General features: G+C 40.5%; 1 protein-coding gene and 1 non-coding gene across 3 annotated transcripts in view; one reads left to right on the forward strand and one right to left on the reverse strand.

The window, feature by feature from the left end:
* Window positions 1-19,252, forward strand: part of LOC105489040 (coiled-coil domain containing 170) — a 137,393-nt gene extending 118,141 nt beyond the window's left edge. For both annotated transcript variants that reach the window (XM_011753619.2, XM_011753621.2), the window contains exons 9-10: window positions 13,598-13,834; window positions 16,061-19,252. In XM_011753619.2, coding sequence (XP_011751921.2) covers window positions 13,598-13,834; window positions 16,061-16,261 — 438 coding nt within the window. In that variant the 3' untranslated portion in view covers window positions 16,262-19,252. The remainder of the gene's footprint in view (window positions 1-13,597; window positions 13,835-16,060) is intronic.
* LOC112427930 (U6 spliceosomal RNA) lies at window positions 13,928-14,034 on the reverse strand. The gene has a single exon (XR_003019713.1). It is a non-coding gene; the product is annotated as a U6 spliceosomal RNA (small nuclear RNA).
* Window positions 19,253-23,706: the final 4,454 nt, after the last annotated feature.

Below are 23,706 nucleotides of genomic sequence, written 5' to 3' on the forward strand. Positions count from 1 at the left end.
ATTTGGCAGTCAAACATAAGTATTACAGAAATCCTTTTTGCAAGAAAAATGTTTTTTCATGAATTTCTCTACCTGTGTTGAGTTAAAATAATTTTATTATAATATTATTTACATGTGTACAAACTTAAAACTATATAGAAATTTCTTAATCTTATTATATTTCTTAATATTATGAAATCCATACCAGTTTAGAAATCAAAACAAAGGATAAAATAGAATTTGAAAAATTAGGGATATTAATTCTATGTGATAGATTATTTTACTAAAATTACCATTGATATGGTTTGGCTCTGTGTCCCTACCCAAATGTCATCTTGAATTGTAATCCCCATGTGTTGAGGGAGGGAGGTGATTGGATCACAGGAGTGGTTTTCCCCATGTTGTTCTCATGATAGTGAGTGAGTTCTCATGAGATTTGATTGTTTTATAAGTGTTTGACAGTTCCTTCTTCACATGCTGTCACTCTTGCTGCCACTATGTAAGACATGCCTGCTTCCCCTTCCACCATGACTGTAAGTTTCCTGAGGTCTCCTCAGCGATGCAGAACTGTGAGTCAATTACATTTATTTCCATTATAAATTACCCAGTCTCGGGTATTTCTTTTTTCTTTTTCTTTTTTTTAAGATGGAGTTTTGCTCTGTCACTCAGGCTGGAGTGCAATGTGCGATCTCGGCTCACTGCAACCTCTGCCTCCCGGGTTCAAGTGATTCTCCTGCCTCAGCCTCCTGAGTAGTTGGGATTACAGGTGTGTGCCATCATGCCTGGCTAATTTTTTGTATTTTTAGTAGAGATGGGGTTTCACCATGTTGGCCAGGCTGGTTGTGAACTCCTGACTTCAGGTGATCCACCTGCCTCGGCCTCCCAAAGTGCTGGGATTACAGGCATGAGCCACTGTGCCCAGTCAGGTATTTCTTTATAGCATGTGAAAATGGGCTAATACATCCATTAATAAGAATGTGTGGTACCAACTGCTCATGATACAAGTTCTTTTGAGTTTGGCATGTCTAAAGTTTATTTTCCCTAAGGGTATAGGAGTTATTGTACCATGTGTTTTATTTTAATACTGCAGATACTTGATTTGTGCCTATGCCATGACATAGTTTGGCCTTCACTTTGCATGAACACATTTATATGTTAACTCTGCCTTTACCCTTTTCTCTTTAGCCCAGGATAACTACTCATTGGCACAAATATAGCTTTATACACAAATCCAAATGCCAAGTACTGAAATCATGTGGCAGAATGGCAGAGGATGAAGAAAGTGCTTTGCATAATTCACATCATGCTAGGTGCTTTAGGGCCTGTATCTGTTATCATTAGTTTCAGCTCAATATACTGAAACACCCCGTAATATCAGTGGCTTAGAGAGGAGAGGCGTTTACTCCCTTCTCACTGGAAAGAAGCACCCGGCAACCTCAGTTTTCAACCTTCTGCTTCAGTATCCTAGCAATAGCTTTAGTCCTCAATGCCATCTTCTAGGCCAAGCTAGCTGCTGGGGCTCCAGCTTCACTGTAGTCATCAGAAAGGAGGAACAGTGGAAGGACACCTTGTGTGCTGCTTTCCAGGAATGATACAGCACTTCTTATGTCTCCATTGGCCAGAAATGAGGTCCAACTTAGTCCCTGGACCTCATGTAAGTGAAGTCAGTCTGAGAAATGGGTCTTTATTCTGTACAGTAAGAAAGAAAGTAAGAATAGCTATTTGGTGGAGAGCCATCAGCTATCAGCCTATATCATGTGGCCCAACCTTAGTAGGGAGCTGTGGCCAAAGATCAGCAGTCAGACAACCAAAAACTAGTGGAAAGCTCATTCTCTTCATTGCCATCTTTCAAGGAAACCCCAAAAGGGATTAACGTTCTTCAGCCACCTGTGAAGTTCTCTCCAACTTTCTAACTCTCTTTATATCTCCCAGACAAGACAGCCTCTCCCCACATTCCTTCCCCACTCCAGAACTTTCTCCAACCCAATGAGTATAGCCTTCCTTAATTTTTTCCCCCTGAGCTCCCATCTCGTACTCAGCTCTGATGATGTAGATCCACTGGATTTCTGGGACTGCTTTGAGCTCTTCCCACTTCTGAACGTGTACAGCAAGCAGATCTCCAGCAAGAGGCATGCTCCTAGGGGTCAGATGGTGAAGGAATGGAAGGGTGTGTCCTTATTAGGAACTGAGAAAGGTTCCTTGGTTAACGGCTACAAAATTACAGCTGTTCTATAACAGTATAGGATGACTATAGTTAACAATACTTTATTGTGTATCTTCAAATAGCTAGAAAAGAGGATTTTGAATGTTTCCAACACAAAGAAATGGTAAATGTTTGAGGTGATGAATAAAGCTAATTACCCTGATTTTGACACACACTCCTGTGGTAGGTAAGGGGTTGAAGTGCTGAACATCCATCTTTGATTTCTGCTACATTCCTGCTTAGTTACACCTTTTTCTTTCATTTTTAGTTGGCATATAACAACTGTACATATTTTTGGGATATGGAGTGATATTTTGATGCATGTATACGATGTATAATGAAGAAATCAAGGTAATTAGTGTATCCATCGCCTCAAATATTTATCATTTATTTTTGTTGGAAACATTCAAAATATTCTCTTCTAGCTATTTGAAAATGTACAATAAATTGTTAACTAGAATCACCCTATAGTGCTTTAGAATGCTAAAACGTATTCCTTTTATCCAGCTGTAATTCTGTATCCATTAATCAACCTTTCCCTAAACCCTGCCCCACCCTTCCGAGCCTCTAGTAACCACAATTCTACTCTCTGCATCTATGCACTCAACTTTTTTAGCTTTTACATATGAGTGAGAATATGTAGTATTTCTCTTTCTGTGCCTGGCTTATTTCACTTTACATAACATCCTCTAGACTCATCCACGTTGCTGTGAATGACAGGATTTCATGCTTTATTATGGTAGAATAGTATTGATACATAGATTGATGATGCCTCAAGCCTGTGTTTGCCTCAGCTTCCGTAAATGATTGGAGCGTTGCCTGTCCCAAATGGGAAATGTCCCAAAGGGGATATTCTGGCAGTGTGGGAGGCTAGCTAGAGTTCGTGCCTAGGAGATGTATGGAACATACGTCCTACAGTGTGGTCCTGCTGAACAAGATGCCACTCTGTTTTGGCATTTCCTTTGGTCAAGTTAAAGAGCTGTCTCCCCTGTTTGTCTCTGGCTGTCCTCAGATATATTTTTCCCTTCAGCTACTCAAAGTAGATGCTTTCTGTGGGTTGAGGCAGGAACTGGCCTCTTACTAGGGAACTTAAGATGTTGGGGAAGTTGGTTGTTCACCTCGATCTTACTTTTTCCATTGTAGAAATCATGAGTCTGGGAAGGTTTCCTATCCTTGTGGTGCTGGGAAGACTGTGGGGAGAGGCATTGTGGCTATGGAAGTCTGATTTTCTCACTCTCTGCTTAGAGTTTTTTCACTTCTCTCTGGCTCCAGGAACTGTCTCATCCTTATATTTGAGTTCTGGGCTATTGCTGGTGATAATCTTGGTGCTGTATATTTGTTTTTGTTTTTGTGTATCTTGGGGTTTGGGGGAGCAGTGCCACCAGCTTGCTTCTATGCCGCAGTTTTTTTTTTTTTTTTTTTTGAGACAGAGTCTCACTCTGTTGCCCAGGTGGGAGTGCAATGGCGTGATCTCGGCTCACTGCAACCTCTGCCTCCTGGGTTCAAGTGGTTCTCCTGCCTCAGCCTCCCAAGTAGCTGGGATTACAGGCATGTGCCATCACCCCGGGCTAACTTCTGTATTTTTAGTAGAGATGGGGTTTCAGCATTTTGGCCAGCATGGTCTCGAACTCCTGGCCTCAGGTGATCCACTCACCTGTGCTGCCCAAGTTGTTGGGATTATAGGTGTAAGTCACTGCATCTGGCCTATGCCACCATTTTGAAACAAAAAACATTTTTATCTTTTTGATGTAGGCATTTATTGCTATAAACTTTTCTCTTAGTATTGCTTTTGCTGTATTTCACCGGTTTTAGTATGTTGTGCTTCTATTTTCATTTGTTTCAAGAATTTTTTGGATTTTCTTCTTAATTTCTTCCTTGACCACATTTGTCATTCAGGTGCATGTTGTTTAATTTCCATGTATCTGTAGAATTTCCAAAGTTTCCCTTGTGATTGATTTCTCATTTTAGTCCACTGTGGTCTTAAAAGATACTTGATGTGATTTCTATTTTTAAAAAATTTGTTGAGACTTGTTTTGTGGTCTAACGTATGGTTTATCCTGGAGAATGTTCCATGTGCTGATGAAAAGAGCATGTATTTTGCAGTAGTTGAATGAAATATTCTGTAAATGTTTATTAGGTCAAATTGTTCCATAGTATAGTTTATGTCCAAGGCTTCTTTGTTGATTTTCTGTCTACAGGATCTGTCCAATACCAAGTGTGAGGTGTTGAAGACCTCAACTATTTTTATAATGGAATTTATCTCTCATTATCTCTAACAATATTTGCTTTATGTATCTGGATGTGTTGGATACATATATATTTACAAGTGTTACATCCTCTTGTTGAATTGTTCTTTTTATCCTTATATAATCACCATTTTCATCTTTTGCTTACTTAACATCTAGCTTGTTTTCTGTAAGTATAGCTAGTTCTGCTTGATTTTGGCTTTTGTTTGCCTAAATTATCTTTTTCCATCTCTTCACATTCCGTCTATGTGTGTCTTTATAGGTGAAGTGAATTTCTTATAGGCAGCATATAGTTGAGTTTTTTAAAAAATCCATTTAGCCACTAATTGGAGAGCTTAGACCATTTACATTCAATGTTATTACTGATAAGTAAGAACTTGTTATAACCATTTTGTTTGTTTGTGATGGCATCAGTAGAGCAGGTACTCAAGACAGAAAAATGCCCCCTACTAAGTGGGTCTACAGGGGTTGACCTTGGACATAAATGTATTTTCAGTCAATATTTTTTAATTGAGAAATTTAAACCATTTACATTCAAGGTTGCTATTCGTAAGTGAGGACTTAGGCCTTTCATTTTGGTAATTGTTTTCTGTTTTTTTAATATATAATTTATTCCTTTTTTCCTCTCTTATTGTTTATCTTTGCAGTTTGCAGTTTGGTGATTTTTGTAGTGATAACATTTGATGCCTTTCTCTTTCCCATTTGTGTATCTGCTTTAATAGTGAGTTTTAACTTTCATGTGTTTTCATTCTGGTAAATATAATCTTTTTGCTTCTAGATGTAGGACTTTTAAACATTTCTTCTTGGACTTGTCTAATGGTGATGAGTTCCCTCAGTTTGCACTTGTCTGGGAAAAACTTGTTTCTCTTTCTTGTTTGAAGCATAACTTTGTTGGCTGTGTATTGTTGATAGGCATTTTTTTTCCTTTTAGCGCTTTGACTCCCATTTTCTCCTAACCTGTAACATTTCTCTTGAGAAATCCACTGTTAATCTGATGGAAATTCACTTCTATGTGACTTTATGCTTTTCTTTTGCTGTTTTTAAAATTCTCTTTTAGTCTTTGACTTTTGACTTTTAGACTTTAATGTGCCTGAAAGAGGACCTTTTTAGGCTGACTCTATTTGGGGATCTTTGAGCTTCCTGTCTCTGTCTGTCCATATCTCTCATAAGATTTGGGACATTTTCAACTAGTATTTCATTAAACAGGACTTTAATGCATTTTCCATCTCTTTTTCTTCTGTAACTTCCAGTAATGCAAGTATTTGTTCACTTAATGGTGCTCCTATGCCACATAGAGTTTCTTCATTATTTTTTCTTTTTTTGGCTGGGTTATTTCAAGAGATGTGTTTTCAGGTTTAGAAATGATTTCTTCTGCATGATCTAGTCTATTGTTGAAGCTCTCAATAGTGTTTTTAATTTTATTTATTGAATTCTTCAGTTCCAAGATTTAACCTTGGTTCTTTTTTTTTTTTTTTTTTAATATATTTATCTCTTTGCTGACTTTCTTATTCAGATCATTGAATTATCTGTGTTCTCTTTTATTTCATTGGGTTTCCTTAAGATCATTATTTGAATTCTTTGTCAAGCATTTCATAGAGGTCCTTTTCTTTGAGATTTGTTACTGAAGTTTTATTGTGTTCCTGTGGAGGTGTACTTGCTTTTTTCATGTGTCTTGTGTCCCTATGTTTATATCTGTACATCTGTTGAAACAAGCACTTCTTCCAATTTTATGAAGCCGCTTTGGTAGGGAAAGACTTTTTCCTGTAGATACGGCCTATATTGTTGATTGGGTAGAGTGTTTTGGCTTTGGTTCTGGGAGGGTACAGTTGTGTACTCTCTGTATGATTTCTTTAGCTGTAATCAGTGTTAGCAGTATCTGTGACTACTTCAGGGTGTGGTGTTTTGTGGAGGCTGTGGTGTGGCTTTGCTGGGGATGGAGATGCTTGGCAGGCTGGTCCTTGGGCCTCTGGTGACACATGCAGGGATGAGGTGGTCCTACCACTGAAAGTGGGGGCGGATTGCCAGTGGTCATGGCAGAAGGCCATGAGTAGGTGGCTGTCAGGCTCTGGGGAGCATGCACTTTCAGTCTCAGAAAGTGAGTTTGCCTCAGCATAAGTTTCCTCTCTGGAATAATGAGGTCACATGGACTCCGGGCAGCCGCCTATACTGGGCTTGTGTCCTGTAAGGGCTGAGGTCTCCGGTAGCTAAGTTTATAGGTGTCCATGGTGTGCATGTGGACTGCTGGGGATCTCCCACTTCCCTTTTTTCCTGCAATGGGAAGTCTCTCTTTGCTCCAAGCTGATCCTGGCTGACTGCTTTGTTTTCCTTTCTATGCTGCCCTCCTGAGATTTTGCATCTCAGAAGGTCTTTGTCACTTCCTTGCTGAATTCCAGTGTTCCTCCCTAGACACTGTTTGATGTGTGGTTATTTGTTGTTTTGGTCCTTCTTTGTGGTAGAGATGAGTGTTGGTTGCCTTTAGTTAGCCATCTTGATGATGTTTTCCACTTAGTTAAATTTTTGTGTCCTTTTCAAAGAGGGACACAGTATCTATTTGGGCCATCAAAAGACTCTCCCACTTTGCCGTCCTATCCCATTCAGAGAGCCTGTGCTCACTTCCTGGCTCCTACTGGGTGGTGTTTTCAGTGCAGCTTCCTGAAACCTTCCAGCTGGAGAATTTAGATCCTCTCAGGAAGCCAACACATCAAAAATTAAATTTAGTCATCTTCCCTTTCTGGGCCTTTGGCCCTTATAACATGAGATAATTGTTCACCGGATTTTAAAATTCTTTTCTTTAAGGAAGCAGACAATAGATACAGTGTTTATGACAGCGAAGCACACTTGGAACCTTCTCTGCCCTTGCTCGAGTCTGAGCGGCACATCAATCTTGTTTATGACCAGTTCTGTCCCACTGGAAGAGAATTAGGGGCACAGTCTCTCGCTGAACTCTGAGCTGGGTCTGAGGAGTTCCCTTAGGAAGATTAAGAAACCAACTTGGGCCCACTCCACTCTCAGGAATCTGTTGTTGGGTTTGAGGCTTTCTTCACCACTGTTGGCTCCCTGTTCTGCCCTGGTGGCTTGGCTCAGCGCTGCATTACTTGTTCTTGCTTCCTGGGAACAAAGATTCAGGCAGCCCTGAGGATTCTGATAAAGTCTCATATTTTTTAGAGATTCTTGGCAACAAATTCTTCTCATTAGGACTTGATTCATGAGCTTCTAGACCTCCAAGCTGTGTTCCATCACCTTTGGTAGATAGCCCACTGTAAATGTTTTCCCAATCTGAACAGACAGGCTGAATATATCTGTTCTTTTATAGATACAAGGTTTAAAATTCAACATACCAATCCCAGCAATTTACCATTTGCCACATATTTTCTTTGTAGCAGTGAGATAGTTTGTATGTGAAAGGAATTTCTTTGTTTTAAAGAGAGATCACTTTGTTTTAAAAATTGATATTTACTTAATCAATGTAATGTCCCCATTTTGTAAAATGTTTAATGGTCTACAGAATATATTATTTTGAGCAATATGCTTATGTAACTTATAAATATGTATGTGTGTATATATATACATATTTAAAAAATTCTACTAGTAGCATCCATGATCAATACTTTCCCTTTCCCAACTTCTTGTTTTGAAAATATTCAATTGTTTTGAAAACTTTCTAATCTGTAGAAAATGGCAGGAATAGTATAATGGATAATCTTTTACCCTTCACATAGATTGTTAATATTTTACTAATTACTGTATTTTGCCTGGAGAGAGAGAGATAGATGTTTTATTTTTGCAAAAGCATGTGAGAGTAAGTAGCAAACATCATGACACTTCACCCCCCAAATATTTTCCCACATATCACTTAAGAACAAGGGCATTCTTTTACATGACCACAATACAATCAGCACACGTAGGCATTACCATGGAGACAATGCTCTGATGTATTGGTATCTACTATGCAGTTCGTAATCAAATAAATGTTTTGATAACTTGGGATCCATAAATGGTCTGCAAGGTCGGCCCCTGTAGACCTGCACTTAGTGGGTGCTATTTCCCTGTCTCAGGTGTCTGCTCTACTGGTGATATGTTTCATTGGCTCTGTTGCTCACTTAGAATTTTTTCTCCCAGCTGTTGACATTTTATTTTCTGCATAGTTCTGAAGCTGCAGCAGTTGTTCGTATGCCTTCTTGATTGTAAGTTTCATAGAAGCTGCCAATTTCCAAGGGATTTAATCTCCTTTGGATGGAGCCAGGTCAATAGCTACAAACCTGTCTGAGAATGTCTGCCATCGACCTCCTCTCTGTCTAGAAAGATGTCTTAGTCTCTCAGCGCTTTGGGAGGTTGAGGCGGCCAGATCACAAGGTCAGGAGATTGAGAACATCTTGGCCAACATGGTGAAACCCCGTCTCTACTAAAAATACAAAAATTAGCTGGGAGTGGTGGCGGGCACCTGTAGTGCCAGCTACTCTGGAGGCTGAGTCAGGAGAATCTCTTGAACCCAGCAGGCAGAGGTTGCAGTGAGCTGAGACTGCACCACTGCACTCCAGTCTGGGTGACAAGAGTGAAAGCCCATCTGAAAAAAAAAAAAAAGAAAGAAAGTTATCTTAGTCTATTAAGGCTGCTGTAACAAAATACCATAAACGGGGTGGCTTATACACAACAGAAATTTCTTACAGTTCTAGAGGCTGGGAAGCTAAAAATCAAGGTGCCAGCAGATTTGATGTCTGGGGAGAGCATGCTTCCTTGTTCATAGGTGATGCCTTCTTGTTGTGTCTTTACATGGTGGAAGGGGTGAGGCAGCTCTCTGGGGCCTCTTCTATAAAAGCAGTAATCCCATTCGTGATGGCTCTGCCTTCATAACCTGCTCACCTTCCCATGTTGTTATTAAGAAGATATTAAGTTGATATTAAGAAGAGGTCCCACTTCTTAATATCATCACTGTGGTGGTTAGAATTTCAACATATGAATTTAGGAGGACGCAAACATTCAGAGTATAGCAAAAGAAGTTTTGTGCCTTAAGAAGTTCTATGGGTTATAATAGGTCAAAACTGTTTTTTTTTTTTTTTTTTTTTTTTTGAGATGGAGTGTCACTCTGTCACCCAGGCTGGAGTGCAATGGTGTGGTCTCTGCTCACTGCAACCTCCGCTTCCTGGGTTCAAGTGATTCTCCTGCCTCAGCCTCCAGAGTAGCTGGGATTACAGGTGCCCGCCACCACGCCCGGCTAATTTTTGCATTTTTAGTAGAGACGGGGTTTCACTATCTTGGCCAGGCTGGTCTCGAACTCCTGACCTCGTGATCCACCCGCCTCGGCCTCCCAAATTGCTGGGATTACAGGTGTGAGCCACTGCGCCTGGCCAAAACTGGTTTCTAGTTTATGAGTTCAGCAGGTATTTGACTCAAGATTCCTCAATTTAGTGATGTCACACAAAATGGTATAAATAAATCTGATTTTTTTTTTTCCATCTGGATATCCATATCCCAAGCAGTCACATCTCCTCTAGATCATGTCCTAATCTTAGAACAGTTGTTCCCATTTCTCAGACTTTCTAGTGGGATAGTGAGAGCCTTCAGAGTATAGAACAGGCTCACTTGTGCCATGATTCAGATACTCAGCCACAGTGAAGATGCACTCTAAGCCCAACCCTAGGGAGAGATTTCAATCTGTGACAGTAGTCTCCAAATGTCATCAATGTAAGTCACAGTCATCTCAAAGCCTTTTAGCAATACATAATCAGGAGTTGAGCAACTAAATGACAGTTGTTAGTTTTATTATCATCAGTAAAAAAACACAAAGAGATTTCATTCATCAGGGGCAGCAACATTCTCATTCCCCTTTCTCTCTCATTACCTTGCTGCACAACACCAATGCCTTCTCACAGTTTCCTCTTGCATGATTCTAGGTTTCTTCAAGAAGGCTTTCCCGCAGCCTAGTTAGCACAGAATTCTTCATCTTTCTCCCTACTTCTCTCTCAGCTCTTTACCATGTAGGTCAATTTAGCCTCCCTGGCTTGCTGCCTTCCTGACAATCTCCCCCTTTATCCAAATTCTACCCTAGAAGCAATTAGATAAAAGTAGATGCGCCGGGCCTGGTGGCTCACGCCTGTAATCCCAGCACTTTGGGAGGCCGAGGTGGGTGGATCCTGAGGTCAGGAGATCGAGGCCATCCTGGCGAACACGGTGAAACCCTGTCTCTACTGAAAATACAAAAATTAGCCGGGCGTGGTGGTGGGCGCCTGTAGTCCTAGCTTCTAGGGAGGCTGAGGCAGGAGAATGGCGTTAACCCGGGAGGTGGCAGAGCTTGCAGTGAGCGGAGATCATGGCACTGCACTCTAGCCTGGGCGACAGAGGGAGACTCCATCTCAAAAAAAAAAAAAAAAAGTAGATGCATCAATAAAACATCTTTTCTTCTTAGGAAAGAAGGGTTGGGAGGGAAGGAAGAAGACAGCAAATACTTAATATTTGGTATCTTTTATTCTGTTACTTTCTTACTTTTTTTTTTTCTTTTAATGATTTAACCACGAAACGAAAACATGAAATAATGCTTTTTCTTTGAGAATATACCTGAACATTTTATCTCAATTGTCAGGAAGCGCAGAACTAAATTCAGAGCTGTACTGGTCTTTGTTTGCTCTTTGTCTATTCATTCCTTACTGATATGTTTATTTATTTATTTCAAGTTAGTTTATTTTGATCCTTTTAAAGAGCTTCCTTGTAAATGCACTTTCAAATAACAGCTTTATCAAGATACAGTTGACATATCATAAAATTCCCTTTTTAAAAGTGTACAATTTAGGCCGGGTGCAGTGGCTCACACCTGTATTCCCAACAGTTTGGGAGGCTAAGGTGAGAGGATCACTTGAGGCCAGGGGTTCAAGACCAGCCTGGCCAGCATGGCAAAATCATGTCTCTACTAAAAATACAAAAATTAGCTGGGCATGGTAGTGCACACCTGTAATCCCAGTTGCTGGGGAAGCTGTGGCACAAGAATTGCTCAAAACCAGAAAGCAAAGGCTGCAGTGAGCTGAGATTGTGCCACTGCACTCTAGCCTGGGTGACAGAGCAAGTCTCTGTCTCAAAAACATGTACAATTTAGTGATTTTTAGTATATGTACATATAGCAAATGGCACCACTATCATGTTTCAGAACATTTTCATCACCTCCAAGAGAAACCCTGTACCCATAAATGGTTGCTCCCCATTCTGCCCTCCCACTAGCCCCTGGCCTTTTCTGGATCTTTCATGTAAATGGGATAATAGAATATGTGTTCTTTTTTGCAATTGGCTTCTTTCCCTTAGCATGATGTTTTCAAGGTTTACCCATGTGATAGCATGTCACAGTACTCTATTCTTTTTTACTGCTGAATGATAGTCCATTGTATGGCTATACTACATTTTGTTCTTCCATTCACCAGCTGATGGCATTTGGGTTGTTTCTACTTTTTGGTGATTATGAATAATGCTTCTATGAACATTTGTGTACAGTTTGTGTGTGGGCATAAATTTTCAGTTCTCTTGCCCATATGCCTAGAAATGGAATTGCTGGGTCATGCGGTAATTCTATGTTTAATATTTTAAAAACTGGCAAACTATTTTCCACAGTAGCCACACCATTTTACATTCCCACCAGTAGTGTATGAGAGTTCTAGTTTCCTCACATCCTTGCTAACACTTGTGATTGTCTGTCTTTTTTATTTTAGCCAACCTAGTGGATACTAAATTGTAGCTCATTTGTATTGTTTTTAATGATTAGTCAAAACAATTTGTGTCTGTGTGAAGTTGCTTCAAATTCTTTTTTTATTGTGCTAAAATAAAAATAACATAATATATATCACTTTAACATTACTAAGTATACAATTCAGTGGTGTTAAGTACTTTTACAATATTGTACAACCATTATCACTATCCACTTCCAGAACTCTTTCCATAGTCTCAAACTGAAACTTTGTGCCCATCAGACAATAGCTCTCATTTCGCCTCTTCCCCAGTCCCTGGTGACTTCTATCTTACATACAATTTCTATGAATTAGCCTATTCTCTGTACTTCATATAAGTGGAATTATACAATATTAGCCCTTTCGTGTCTGGCTTATTTCACTTAGCGTGTTTTCAAGGCTCATCCATGTTGTAGTATGTGTCAGAATTTCATTCTTTTTTTTTTTTTGAGACCGAGTCTCACTCTGTTGCCCAGGCTGGAGTGCAATTGCACAATCTTAACTCACTGCAACCTCCGCCTCCTGGGTTCAAGCAATTCTCCTGCTTCAACCTCCTGAGTAGCTGGGATTACAGGTGCCTGCCACCATGCCTGGCTAACTTTTGTGTGTGTGTGTGTGTGTGTGTGTGTGTGTGTGTGTGTGTGTGTGTGTGTTTTAGCAGAGACGGGGTTTCACCATGTTGGCCAGGCTGATCTTGAACTCCTGACCTCAGGTAACCTGGCTGCCTCGGCCTCCCAAAATGCTGGTATAACAGGCATGAGCCACCACGCCTGGCCTTAAATTCTTTTTGTAAGCAACTCTGGCCTAATCTTAAACAATAAGCTAACACAGAGAATGTGCCTCACCCTCCAGCATACTGTGTGTTTTGGCTTGAAGATCTTTGGACAGCTTCTCAGAGGAAGACACCACTCCTCCCCACAGTTACAGCTGTTCACCTCCCAGACTCACTGGTAAAGTTAGAAACGCTTCTGAAAAACTGCCCATCTATATTTTCCTCACAGCAGTTGTGAAGACTTGCTGAGGTGGATTTGAGGTGGGGGCTCTCACGGGATAGAGCATTAGAAGAGGGGACATTTCGCTCTCCCTGATGTTTATATACCAGCAATGTCCCGTTGGTCGGGGCAGAAAGTTGAAGCTGCTTTTGCTTATGGAGCTCATAGAATGTGTGTGCACATACCAGCAGGCTTAATTTTAAAATCTGACCCCAGAATTATGCTGTCTACAGTTTTATCTCATTGATTTTTCAAATAAGTGTACTCTAATATGTTGTTTTTAGCTGTAACTGTCTTAAGACATGTTTATCCAGCACATAGGCTTAGCAAAATCTGTAACTGTTTGAGATGAACTCCATTCTTTATTCATAAAAAAGGTATGAAGCGAATTCCATTGACTTCTGATATGTCATGTTTATACAGTTTTCCTAAATAAATACAAAAGGAGTTATCAGCATTCTCTTGACTTCCTAGATTAAAACTTTGGAACAGACTAAAGCCATTGAAGATCTAAACAAATCCAGAGACCAGCTGGAGAAGATGAAGGAGGAAGCTGAGAAAAAGCTCATGTCTGTCAAGTCAGAACTGGATACCACAGAACATGAGGCTAAGGAGAATAAAGAAAGGGCCAGAAACATGATAGAAGTGGTAACCAGTGAAATGAAGACACTAAGAAAATCTTTGGAAGAAGCAGAAAAGAGAGAAAAGCAGGTGGGTCTAAATCTGGTGATGAAACCTTGTTTAGGAAATGACAGGACAATTCAAGAGCTGGATATTAATAATTATTCATGCATTTCTTTTTTAAAAACTATGGACTGTTTCATGAATTTGTATTTCATCATTTCATGAGGGCTGTGCTAATCTTCTCTGTATTGTTCCAATGTTAACACATGTGCTCCCGAAGCGAGAGCTAGTCACATATTTATTCAAAAGCAATTTACAAAGCTTTCTATATCTTTTCAACATATCCACCTGCCCCTCCAGCATCTTTTGGCATTCAAGTAACCATTATGATTCACCCCGCTAAGAAAAATTGTTCACATTTTCATGGCACAAATTGTAGGAAAGGAAAAGACATTCTTAGTCAAGCAGCGGAAGGGTTTCGGTGAAAAAACAGGTTCTGGTTCTGGGGAGGTTTCTGTTATGTTAGGTGATCACCTCTGAAGTTTGCATCATCACAGAGCTCTTAACGTTAACCAGGGCTTCGGCCTCAGGAGGCAAGCCTTATCTGTAGCAGAGATCAGTCGCAGGAAACAGCCACAAATCTCACACAGTGGCACCCAGACTTGATGGCCGACCAGGCACAGATGTAAGCCATAAAAAAGTACTCATTTGCTTGCTGGCTACAAGGAGGAGCATTTTATCTAGTGAGTCCATCAGGAGGTCAGGCATAAAGAAACATGTACCGGGCAGCTTGACCTCCATTGCTTTTGGCTTTTGTCTGTTTCTCCTTTTGAAGCTCAAAAGGGCATAGAGTGGACTCTGATCCTAGGTTTCTTCCCCTCGCTTTGGCTGCCTCTGTTTTGGTTCATGTGTCAGGCAGAGATGGGGAAAGCCAGACGACACAATGAGTGTTCTCAGAAAGGAAACTTCTTCGGAATGAAAAGCTTTGGCTGCATTGGAAAGGGTGGAAGTCTGAGAGAAACTTTTTCATCAGGGAGACTAGGTTGGTAGCTTAGTCCTTTCAGGCTGCTGTAACAAAGTACTATCTACTGGGTAGGTTATAAATAACAGAAATCTCTTTCTCACAGTTCTGGAGGCTGAGAAGTCCAAGGTCAAGGTGTCTGGTGAGCACAGCTTCCTGGTTCAGAGTCAGCCCCTTCTTGCTGTGTCCTCACGTGGTGGAAGGAGCAAGGCAGCTCTCCGGGGCCTCTTTTATAAGGGCACTAATCTTATTCATGAGGGCTCCACCTTCATGATCTAATCACCCACCAAAGGCCCCACCTCCTAATATCTTCACATTGGTCGTTAGATTTCAACATAAGAATTTTGAGGTGTCATAAAATTCAAACTGTAACAACTAAAACCATTCCCAAATTGGACTCTGCAAGGGAAGGAGGTTACAGAGTAAATGAGCCTGGGATGGGACTGTTTGGGTGGCATTCTCTTGGATGTAACTGTACTCAGGTTGGATCATCCCTTTTCTAACATGGAGGGTGCCTTTAATGAGGTGTTGGCCAGATGCCCTGATTTATCTGCTTTTGCATTAACCTGGAACCACAGAAACCAGCCTATGAGAATTTGAAGGGGTATGAGGCATATTTCAACCATTGTCCCCAGCCCCCTACTTTTCTTTCAATGGAGAAATAGAAGTCCCAGAGTAGTCCCATGGAATATGGCTTGTGAAATGGCAATCTGTGTGATGTGACTTGATAGTAATTTAGAAGTCCTCCTGTTTTCATTAACTTATACTTTCTTGCTATTTGTTCTTCTTTTTTTTTTTTTTTAGTGTAAGAGGTTATCAGCCAGCTAAAATCCCAAAGCATGTTTACCATCCATTGACACAACCCCACCAACATTTGTTTAGTCCTTCCTAGTATGCAGAGCACACACAGTCACCATTTTATGTTATCTGAATTTCAGAACAGCCCTCCAAGGTAGGTGTATGGTTAATCCCAACCTGAAGATGAGAAAATGAAGACTTAGTGAGGTCTGGGTCTCATTCATGGTTACTTAACTTGGATTCTTGACTTAGTAGCCAATACCACATCAGTTGGCTCATCAGAAAAGTGATTGTAAAATCTCTGAAGGTTGGCAGCTGTGGGACTTATCTGGAATCTGGTATTTTATAAGTGAGAGAACTAGGAAGAGGGTAGATAATTTCCCTCCCTCATGCAAACCTGGGTTTTCTACAGGTGTTTTGTTTGTTGCATTTGGTTCAGCAGTAGTTGATACATTTTGTTCTCCCAGTTAATGAGTTTCTGTTTGATATTGCAGCTGGCAGACTTCAGGGAGGTGGTGTCCCAGATGCTAGGCTTGAACCTGACCAGCCTTGCTCTTCCTGATTACGAAATCGTCAAGTGTCTTGAAAGACTGATCCATTCACATCAGCATCACTTTTTTACCTGTGTCTGCCTCAAAGATGTGACTGCTGGCCAAGATAGGCACCCACAAGGCCATTTACAACTTCTTCATTGAACACTGTGTCTCTTGAGAGAGGTGGCCATAAGATGTGGGACACAATTCCCAATTTCACAGATTCCTCATGTCTTTGAGATTTGATCAGTTCGTGAATATTTTATGCTTTGATGATATAGTGAGAATGCATCACTTGCAAGAACAATCTCAAAAGTGTCAGCTTTAGATAAACGCTCAGCGTTAAAAACGCCTATGATTTCATTTACTAGCATTTTAGGATCCAGAAGAATTCCACCAGATTGCATGAGTTAGACTGGGAAATGGGAGTGGGAGATTAACATTGGGGGGTATCTATTTTAAGTCAGGGGCTTTACTGGCCAATTTAGTTCTCATAATAACCGTGTAGAGAAGCTGTGACATTTTTATTTTACAACCTTTCTGGGGCTCAGACATGGAGTTGCCTATCCAAGGTTGAGGTTGAGTAGTGGTGGAACCAGGATGGACAACTCATTGGCCCGGCCTCAAAGACCATGCCTCTTCTCCTGCTACACAGACTCGGCTTTTCCTGAATCTCTATGATGCTGGTGGGAATTGCTTGCATATAGGGAGAAAAATACCCCTGCCATCAAGAGTTAATATCTAGGCTGGGCACGGTGGTTCACGCCTGTAATCCCAGCACTTTGGGAGGCCAAGGAGGGCATATCATTTGAGGTCAGAAGTTTGAGACCAGCCTGGCCAAGATGGTGAGACCCTGTTTCTACTAAAAATACAAAAAATTAGTCAGGTGTGGTGGTGCGCGCCTGTAATCCAAGCTACTCAGCAGGAAAAGCACTTGAACCCAGGAGACGGAGGCTGCAGTGAGCCAAGATTGTGCCATTGCACTCCAGCCTGGGCAACAGAGTGAGACTACATCTCAAAAAAAAAAAAAAAAAAAAAAAAAAAAAGGTTAATGTGCATAAATGACAGATTTACAGGTGTAAACTATGTGATTTCTTCAAAAAAGCAAAAGCAATATACCTAATTCATTTGGATCAAACTTACATAGGTCTCAGGTCCTGTAAGAAACTTGCCTGTTCTAACTGTTGCTGCCAGATTACATCTGGTGGTAATTGTTAATGTTTCAGCAGGGCCGATCTCAGTCCTTTAAAGTGGAAAGCTTTATTGTGAGCCCAACCTTATAAGATGAAGAAATCCTATACAGTCTTATTCACCAGTATATCCAATACACCCACAGCAATGGTACCTTTTTAAGATCAGGATTTTATTATGAATTCCCGTCACTTTCTGTTTTCCATTTAAATTTCTATTTTACAAGTTTTTCAGGGAATCATATTCTTCACTGAGAAAAATGTGTTACTCTTTTGGACAATTTATCTTATTTCTATCATATAAAATGTATTTTTTTTTTTATTGACCTTAAAAGAAGCTCTAGCATGAAATTAAAGGAAAGGGGAAAAAATAGATCTGGTGCACCCAAACATTAGGAGAAAATGAAAAATATACAGCCAACCGTTTGTGAGTCATCAAAAAGTCAAAGTCAGCCTGGTCAACATGGCAAAACCCCATCTCTACAAAAAATACAAAAATAAGCTCGGTATAGTGGCGTGTGCCTGTAATGCCAGCTACTCAAGAGGCCGAGACATGAGAATTGCTTGAACCCAGGAGGCGGAGGTTTCAATGAGCCGAGATCGTGCCACTGCACTCCAACCTGGGCAAGAGAGAGAGAAAGACCTTGTCTCAAAAAACAAAACAAAAAAAGTCAAAGTCATAATAAGCAAATTATTGGCTTCTTTCTTCTAGACTAAAAGAAATTAAAGAGTTGAAACAATCAATTGCAAGGGCTGAAACTAGATTGGATCTTGGTTTGAATTTTAAAAGAGCATAAAATATTCTTGCAATAATTGTAAAAATTTGAATGCGGACTCAGTCCTAGATTGTATTAAAATATTTTTAATTTTTTAAGCTTGACAAACGCACTGATTGTTATACTTTAAATAACCAAAAATCTGAGAATCCACAGTGCTACAGAAAATAAGTGATAAAATGGGAAAAAATAGTGAAGAACTTCTTTTAGGAAAACTACCAATAAATGTAGAATGGATGATTCAAAAAAAAAAAAAAAAAGATAAAAGAAAGAAAAGGAAAAATCTAAAAGAAAGAAATGAATTTGACACCTACTGGTTGGATGACAGACCACATAGAGGGATAGTGACCAGGCTTTGCTTGTGGAGCGGACATCCCTGCCCGGCTTTCTCCTTTATGTGCACGGACAGTATGAGTAGCATTTTGCATGTGAGTAAACACATCTGCGCAGCCCTGACTGAGGTCGCTAGGCTGGCCAGAGGCAGGACAGGCAGTTTTCCCCACCAACCCCTTTTCACATGCTCCAAAGATGTAGTCGTGGCTGCTATTTTGGATCCAAAATCACCTTGAGTGGAGGAAGTGACTTCACTGGGTCTCTGGAGGGTCTCAGAGCTTGAGTGGCTCTGCTCCACCCTGAATCATGCACCCATAAATGCAGTTATGGGTGGATGTGGGTGTATGAGAGTGGAGATTGTTTTTGTCCTTTCCCTTTGTTTTCATTTTCCAAATATAATCTTTAATAAATTTGATTTTCTTGGGAAATTTATTTTCTACACTATTCAAAGATATTTTAAATAATATTTTCAAAACATGAAATATATTTTTTTTCATTTTTGATTTAGTATCATTAATCATATATCAGGATTTATGTAAGAGACTAAAAATGATCCATAGTGGTTAGTACTGTACTTTCTGTTTATTACATGAAATTACATTCCATTTGTCCAAATACATGTTTATATAATATTTCCACTGTGTGACTCTAGTGATCTTTAAGTGATCTACAGTGATCTTTAAGATACATAGAAATATGAAATATGTTTGTATATGATCTTTAGGGACTTCTAGTGAAAAGGGTATATGAAATGGGAAAAATAAATTCTGTATATGTATACAGTTCATATACACATTGCTTTTCATTTGGACAAATTGAAAATCTTTTAATAAAGCCATTTGCTTCTTTGTTAAAATGCCAATTGGTTGTTGGGTTTCCCTTTGTGGCAATCATTCCAGAGTTGGCAGGCCAGCTTTGAATTTTTAGGTTAGATTTTGTTCTTCTATAATATCCATGTATATTTTATGTTGTCCAATAAAATGCACTAGTTTGATATGCTTTTTACATAAGGCTTTAAAATATTTAATACTAACTCTTCTATCAAATACACTTGAGTGACAGTGATATTTGCTACTGAGGTGATTATTCTGGTCACTGTCTGTGACATGTAAATAGATGCATAAAACTATCTCAATTAGGGAAAACAATTTAAGCTTGACCCATCTGAAATCTCCAGTTTTACCTTATGGTCTATTTTACAGATGAACAGCAATTGATTCAAGGCTCAGGGGTGGCAGGCTGGAGCTGTTAAAGAAGTCTACTTTACCGATACTGTGATAATACTTACGACTCAGAATTGGAGTCTCATTTTCACTGGGGAAGCATTTCATGGCTATGCAGCCTTTGGCTTGGAAAGTCTCACCCAGTTGATGCAGTAGTGATTTTATCCACATTATTGGACATATGCAGTAGTGATTTTATCCACTTCACTTCGCTTCTCATTAGCAAGTGGGGTCTGTATGCTTCTCTTTCCGCTATGTGCTTCCATACCGTATTCCTCTGCCTTTGTATAAAAGCATGGTTCATTTGAGGCTCCTGCTAGCTGACAGACAGATAACTTTCTTCTAGACCTCTTTGGGGTTACCTACTAAAAACCTATCTATTCTCCCTGCTTAAGACTTTTGCAAGTGGTTCATAAGTGTCTTCACTACTCCCACTGGGTGCTGCCTTCATCTTGGGTAGCTTTAATGCCTGTAAGGCCAACTCATGCAGCATCATATCTTTTCATTTTATTTTTTTTGAGACCGAGTCTCAGTCTGTCACCAGACTGGAGTGCAGTGGCGTGATCTCGGCTAACTGCAACCTCCTCCTCCTGGGTTCAATTGATTCTCCTGCCTCAGCCTCCCCAGCAGCTGGGACTGTAGGCACGTGCCACCATGCCTGGCTAATTTTTGTATTTTTAGTAGAGATGGAGTTTCGCCATGTTGGCCAGGATGGTCTCGATCTCTTGACTTTGTGATTCACCTGCCTTGGCCTCCCAAAGTGCTGGAATTACAGACATGAGCCACCATACCCGGCCTATGTCTTTAGTTCCTTGGCCTTCTCAGTGCTTACACTTTTATCTTCTTTTGTTTCAGTCACTCACATCCTAGATTGCAGCTTATAGTAATCCAATTTAGATTACCTTAAACTGAAAGGAGAATTTTGGGGGCTTGCTTGAAAGATTCAGGGATAGACTAACTTCAGCTTGGTTAGATCCAGGGATTCAGAATTGGTGTCTGGATTCTTTCTGCTTCTATCCATCTCTCATGTTGATTTGATTTTGCTTGTCTTTGCATGTTGGACTTTTTCCTTCCACATATAGGTTCCTCTATGCTACCAGAAGAGATAATCACAAGCAGTTGCATGATTTTTACAACTGATGTGGTCACATGGCTCACGCCTGTAATCTCAGCACTTTGGAAGGCTGAGAAGGGTGGAATGCTTGAGCTCAGGAGTTCGAGACCATTCTGGGCAAAAATCAGAACAAAACAAACAAACAAACAAAACTGAAAAAACCCCTCACGAGCCGAGAAAAAGAGATACCCCTTGTCTCCAAGTGTCCATGCAAAAAATATTACTGGAGAGCCTGATCATCTCTTCCAGGTCATATACCTATCCTTGAACCAATCACTGTAGCCAGGTGGATGAACTCACTCACCAGCCTGCATCCCATGCCAACCACTGTTAGTGAGGTTGGGGTCGGGTGACGCTCTAGGATTACCTGTTCAACCAGGACCACATATAATGACAGAGGGAAAGTTCCCCAAAGGAAGGGCAGCTGGTCAGACACACGCGCACGCACACACATACACACACACTTCTGTGACACGTGGCCTGTCAGGACTGTCTAATACCTAGAACTTATGCACCTCTGAAATCATAATTAAAAAGCTCCACAACCTCTTATCCCAAACCTTTATCTCTTACTCCCAAATAGCTGTGCTTTGCGCCTTTGAGCCATTGAGCCATTGCGTTTCCCTGGTCCTCCTATTTTCTCCCTCCCAGTCTTGCCCATCCTCATTCCATCTGGAGCCAGCCTAGATATTAACGTTCATTTCTTCAATCATTCTCTTCCTAACACCTTTAACTCCCTGTTCCCTTGCCCTTCTGTCCTCGACTTTGAATTACTCCCAACTGCCAATGTTTCTGTTGCTTTTCCTGCCCCACTGAATAAAGCTGGAGAAAATCACATGAAATCACAGCTAAGTGGCATCCCAAATTTCATGGTTTTTGATCTCATCTGAGCCTCCTGTTGTAACTGGTAAAGCTGCACTGTTTTCCCTGTTACATGTCTCTGTCATTTTCCAAAATGATTTTTGCAAATATGCCTTTTTCCTTTGAGGCTCTTATCCTATGTCTTCCCTCTTCACCCTCAGCAGACAATCTCATCTCCTATTTCACCCAGCAAATAGAAGCCATTATAGGAAACATCTTCAATATCACATCCTGATACAGCCTTACATGTGTCCACACCCCCCTTACCTCCTTGCCTCTCCCTGTCTCAGCTATTTTCTCTACCTGGGCACTTGCATCGTCAGCAACTTAGCCCCATCAATTGTTTTCCTCTCTTTCGAGTGTTGTCAACCTCATCTTCATAAATGACTTATTTCCATCAGCATTTAAATATGTTCAAATCTCTCTCATCTTAAAGACATTCCTCTCTCTACTCCACAGCAACTTCTCCTCCGAGCCCTACCTCCATCTTCTTCTCCCCAGTTGAGCCCCTTGGAAGTGTCCTGTATATGCTGTCTTTCTGGTCTTACCTTTTACTCATGCCATCATCTGTTCAACCTGGCTTTTGTCTTCGTTCCTCCAGTGTTCTCATTTTTGTGAGCAAATCTTTGTTACTTTTAAAGTGCTTATCTTCAAAGACATGGTATCAACCCAAATGCCCATCAGGGAAAAACTGGATAAATAAAGAAAATGTGGTACATATACACCATGGAATACTATGCAGCCATAAAAAGGAGTGAGATCATGTCCTTTGCAGGGACACGGGTGGAGCTGGAAGCTGTCATCCTCAGCAAACTAACACAGAAACAGAAAACTAAACACTCATGTTGTCACTTATAAATGGAAGCTGAGTGATAACACAAGAGACTCAGTTTGAAGGCACAAGAGGGTTTTCTCTGATATCCTAAGGCTGGGGTAGGTAACCCAACTGGGGGTTTCCATGGCATCTTGTGTGTAGCTAGACCAACACTCATTTACAACAACTTCTCATAGTAGCATCTCGTTTGTGGACAAAGAAACCTTGAGACTTGGAGAAATGAAGGTTACAGCTATCTAAGCTAAAATAGAAATCTACGCTGTGTTACTTCAACGTTCACATGATTCACACCGAGCCATGCTGCCTCCCGTAGGCTTGTTCATCATATGTCTAGTGCTTGGCCCATAGTTGGTGAGCATTTGGTGAATGTCTGACTGAATCAATCAGTTGATGGAATGGGGTTTGAATTGGTGGATTGGATCCTCCTCTCTTTATGGACCAGAACTTTTAACCATTATCTGTATAGAGATTTGAATGGATTCTCGATGCATAATTTATGTAATTATAAAGGGGGCAGGTGACTAATAATGATAATAGCTTACAGATGTATTATAACTCTTACTACAATGTTTTCACATACATTATTTTTTTGATCTCCACAATGATTCTGATAGGGCAGGCATGGTTACTCCTATGAAATAAAGAAAGAAAAAGAGAGAGAGAGAAAGAGAGAGAGAGAGAGAGAGAGAGAGAGAGAGAGAGAGAGAATGAATTAGCTGAACTGAGAATAGGCTCCAGGTTTCCTAACTCCTGGTCCCATGAACTTTCCATTTCACAAAGCTATTTTCCCTGCAATTCCTTGGTTAATCTTGTGGTTAATTCTTGACCTAGCAGAAAGTAGGGAAGAGGTAGTATAAAAAAAATGCCACTACTCAAGTGGTAATGACCAATAAATATAAACGGAGAGATTGCATCCACTGTTGATCTGGAAATTGAAAATAGGGAAAAAGCCTGGACTCATGCTCTCTGGCTCCAGACTCACTACGTTTTATTAGAAAATCACGCGTAGCTGGACTATTGCTAAGTGGAAGAGGGGTTTTGTTGTTGCTATCATGCTGAAAGTCATTTACATACTCAGAATACACCTTTCCAGTTTTCCTGTAGGACTGTGAATGTCTTCCCAAGGCATTTAGGAAGCTATAAGCACATGATAAAGAGGAATGCTTGTCTGGGCTCAGCAGCAGATGCCGTGGTGTACCCTAGTCCTTCTGTGGGACTGAAGCACTTGTTCTCCAGCTGCCCAGAGCAAATGGCTCTGACAAACCACACCTGGGT

This window comes from Macaca nemestrina, chromosome 5, assembly GCF_043159975.1.
Source record: "Macaca nemestrina isolate mMacNem1 chromosome 5, mMacNem.hap1, whole genome shotgun sequence".
Classification (NCBI taxonomy): Eukaryota; Metazoa; Chordata; class Mammalia; order Primates; family Cercopithecidae; genus Macaca; species Macaca nemestrina.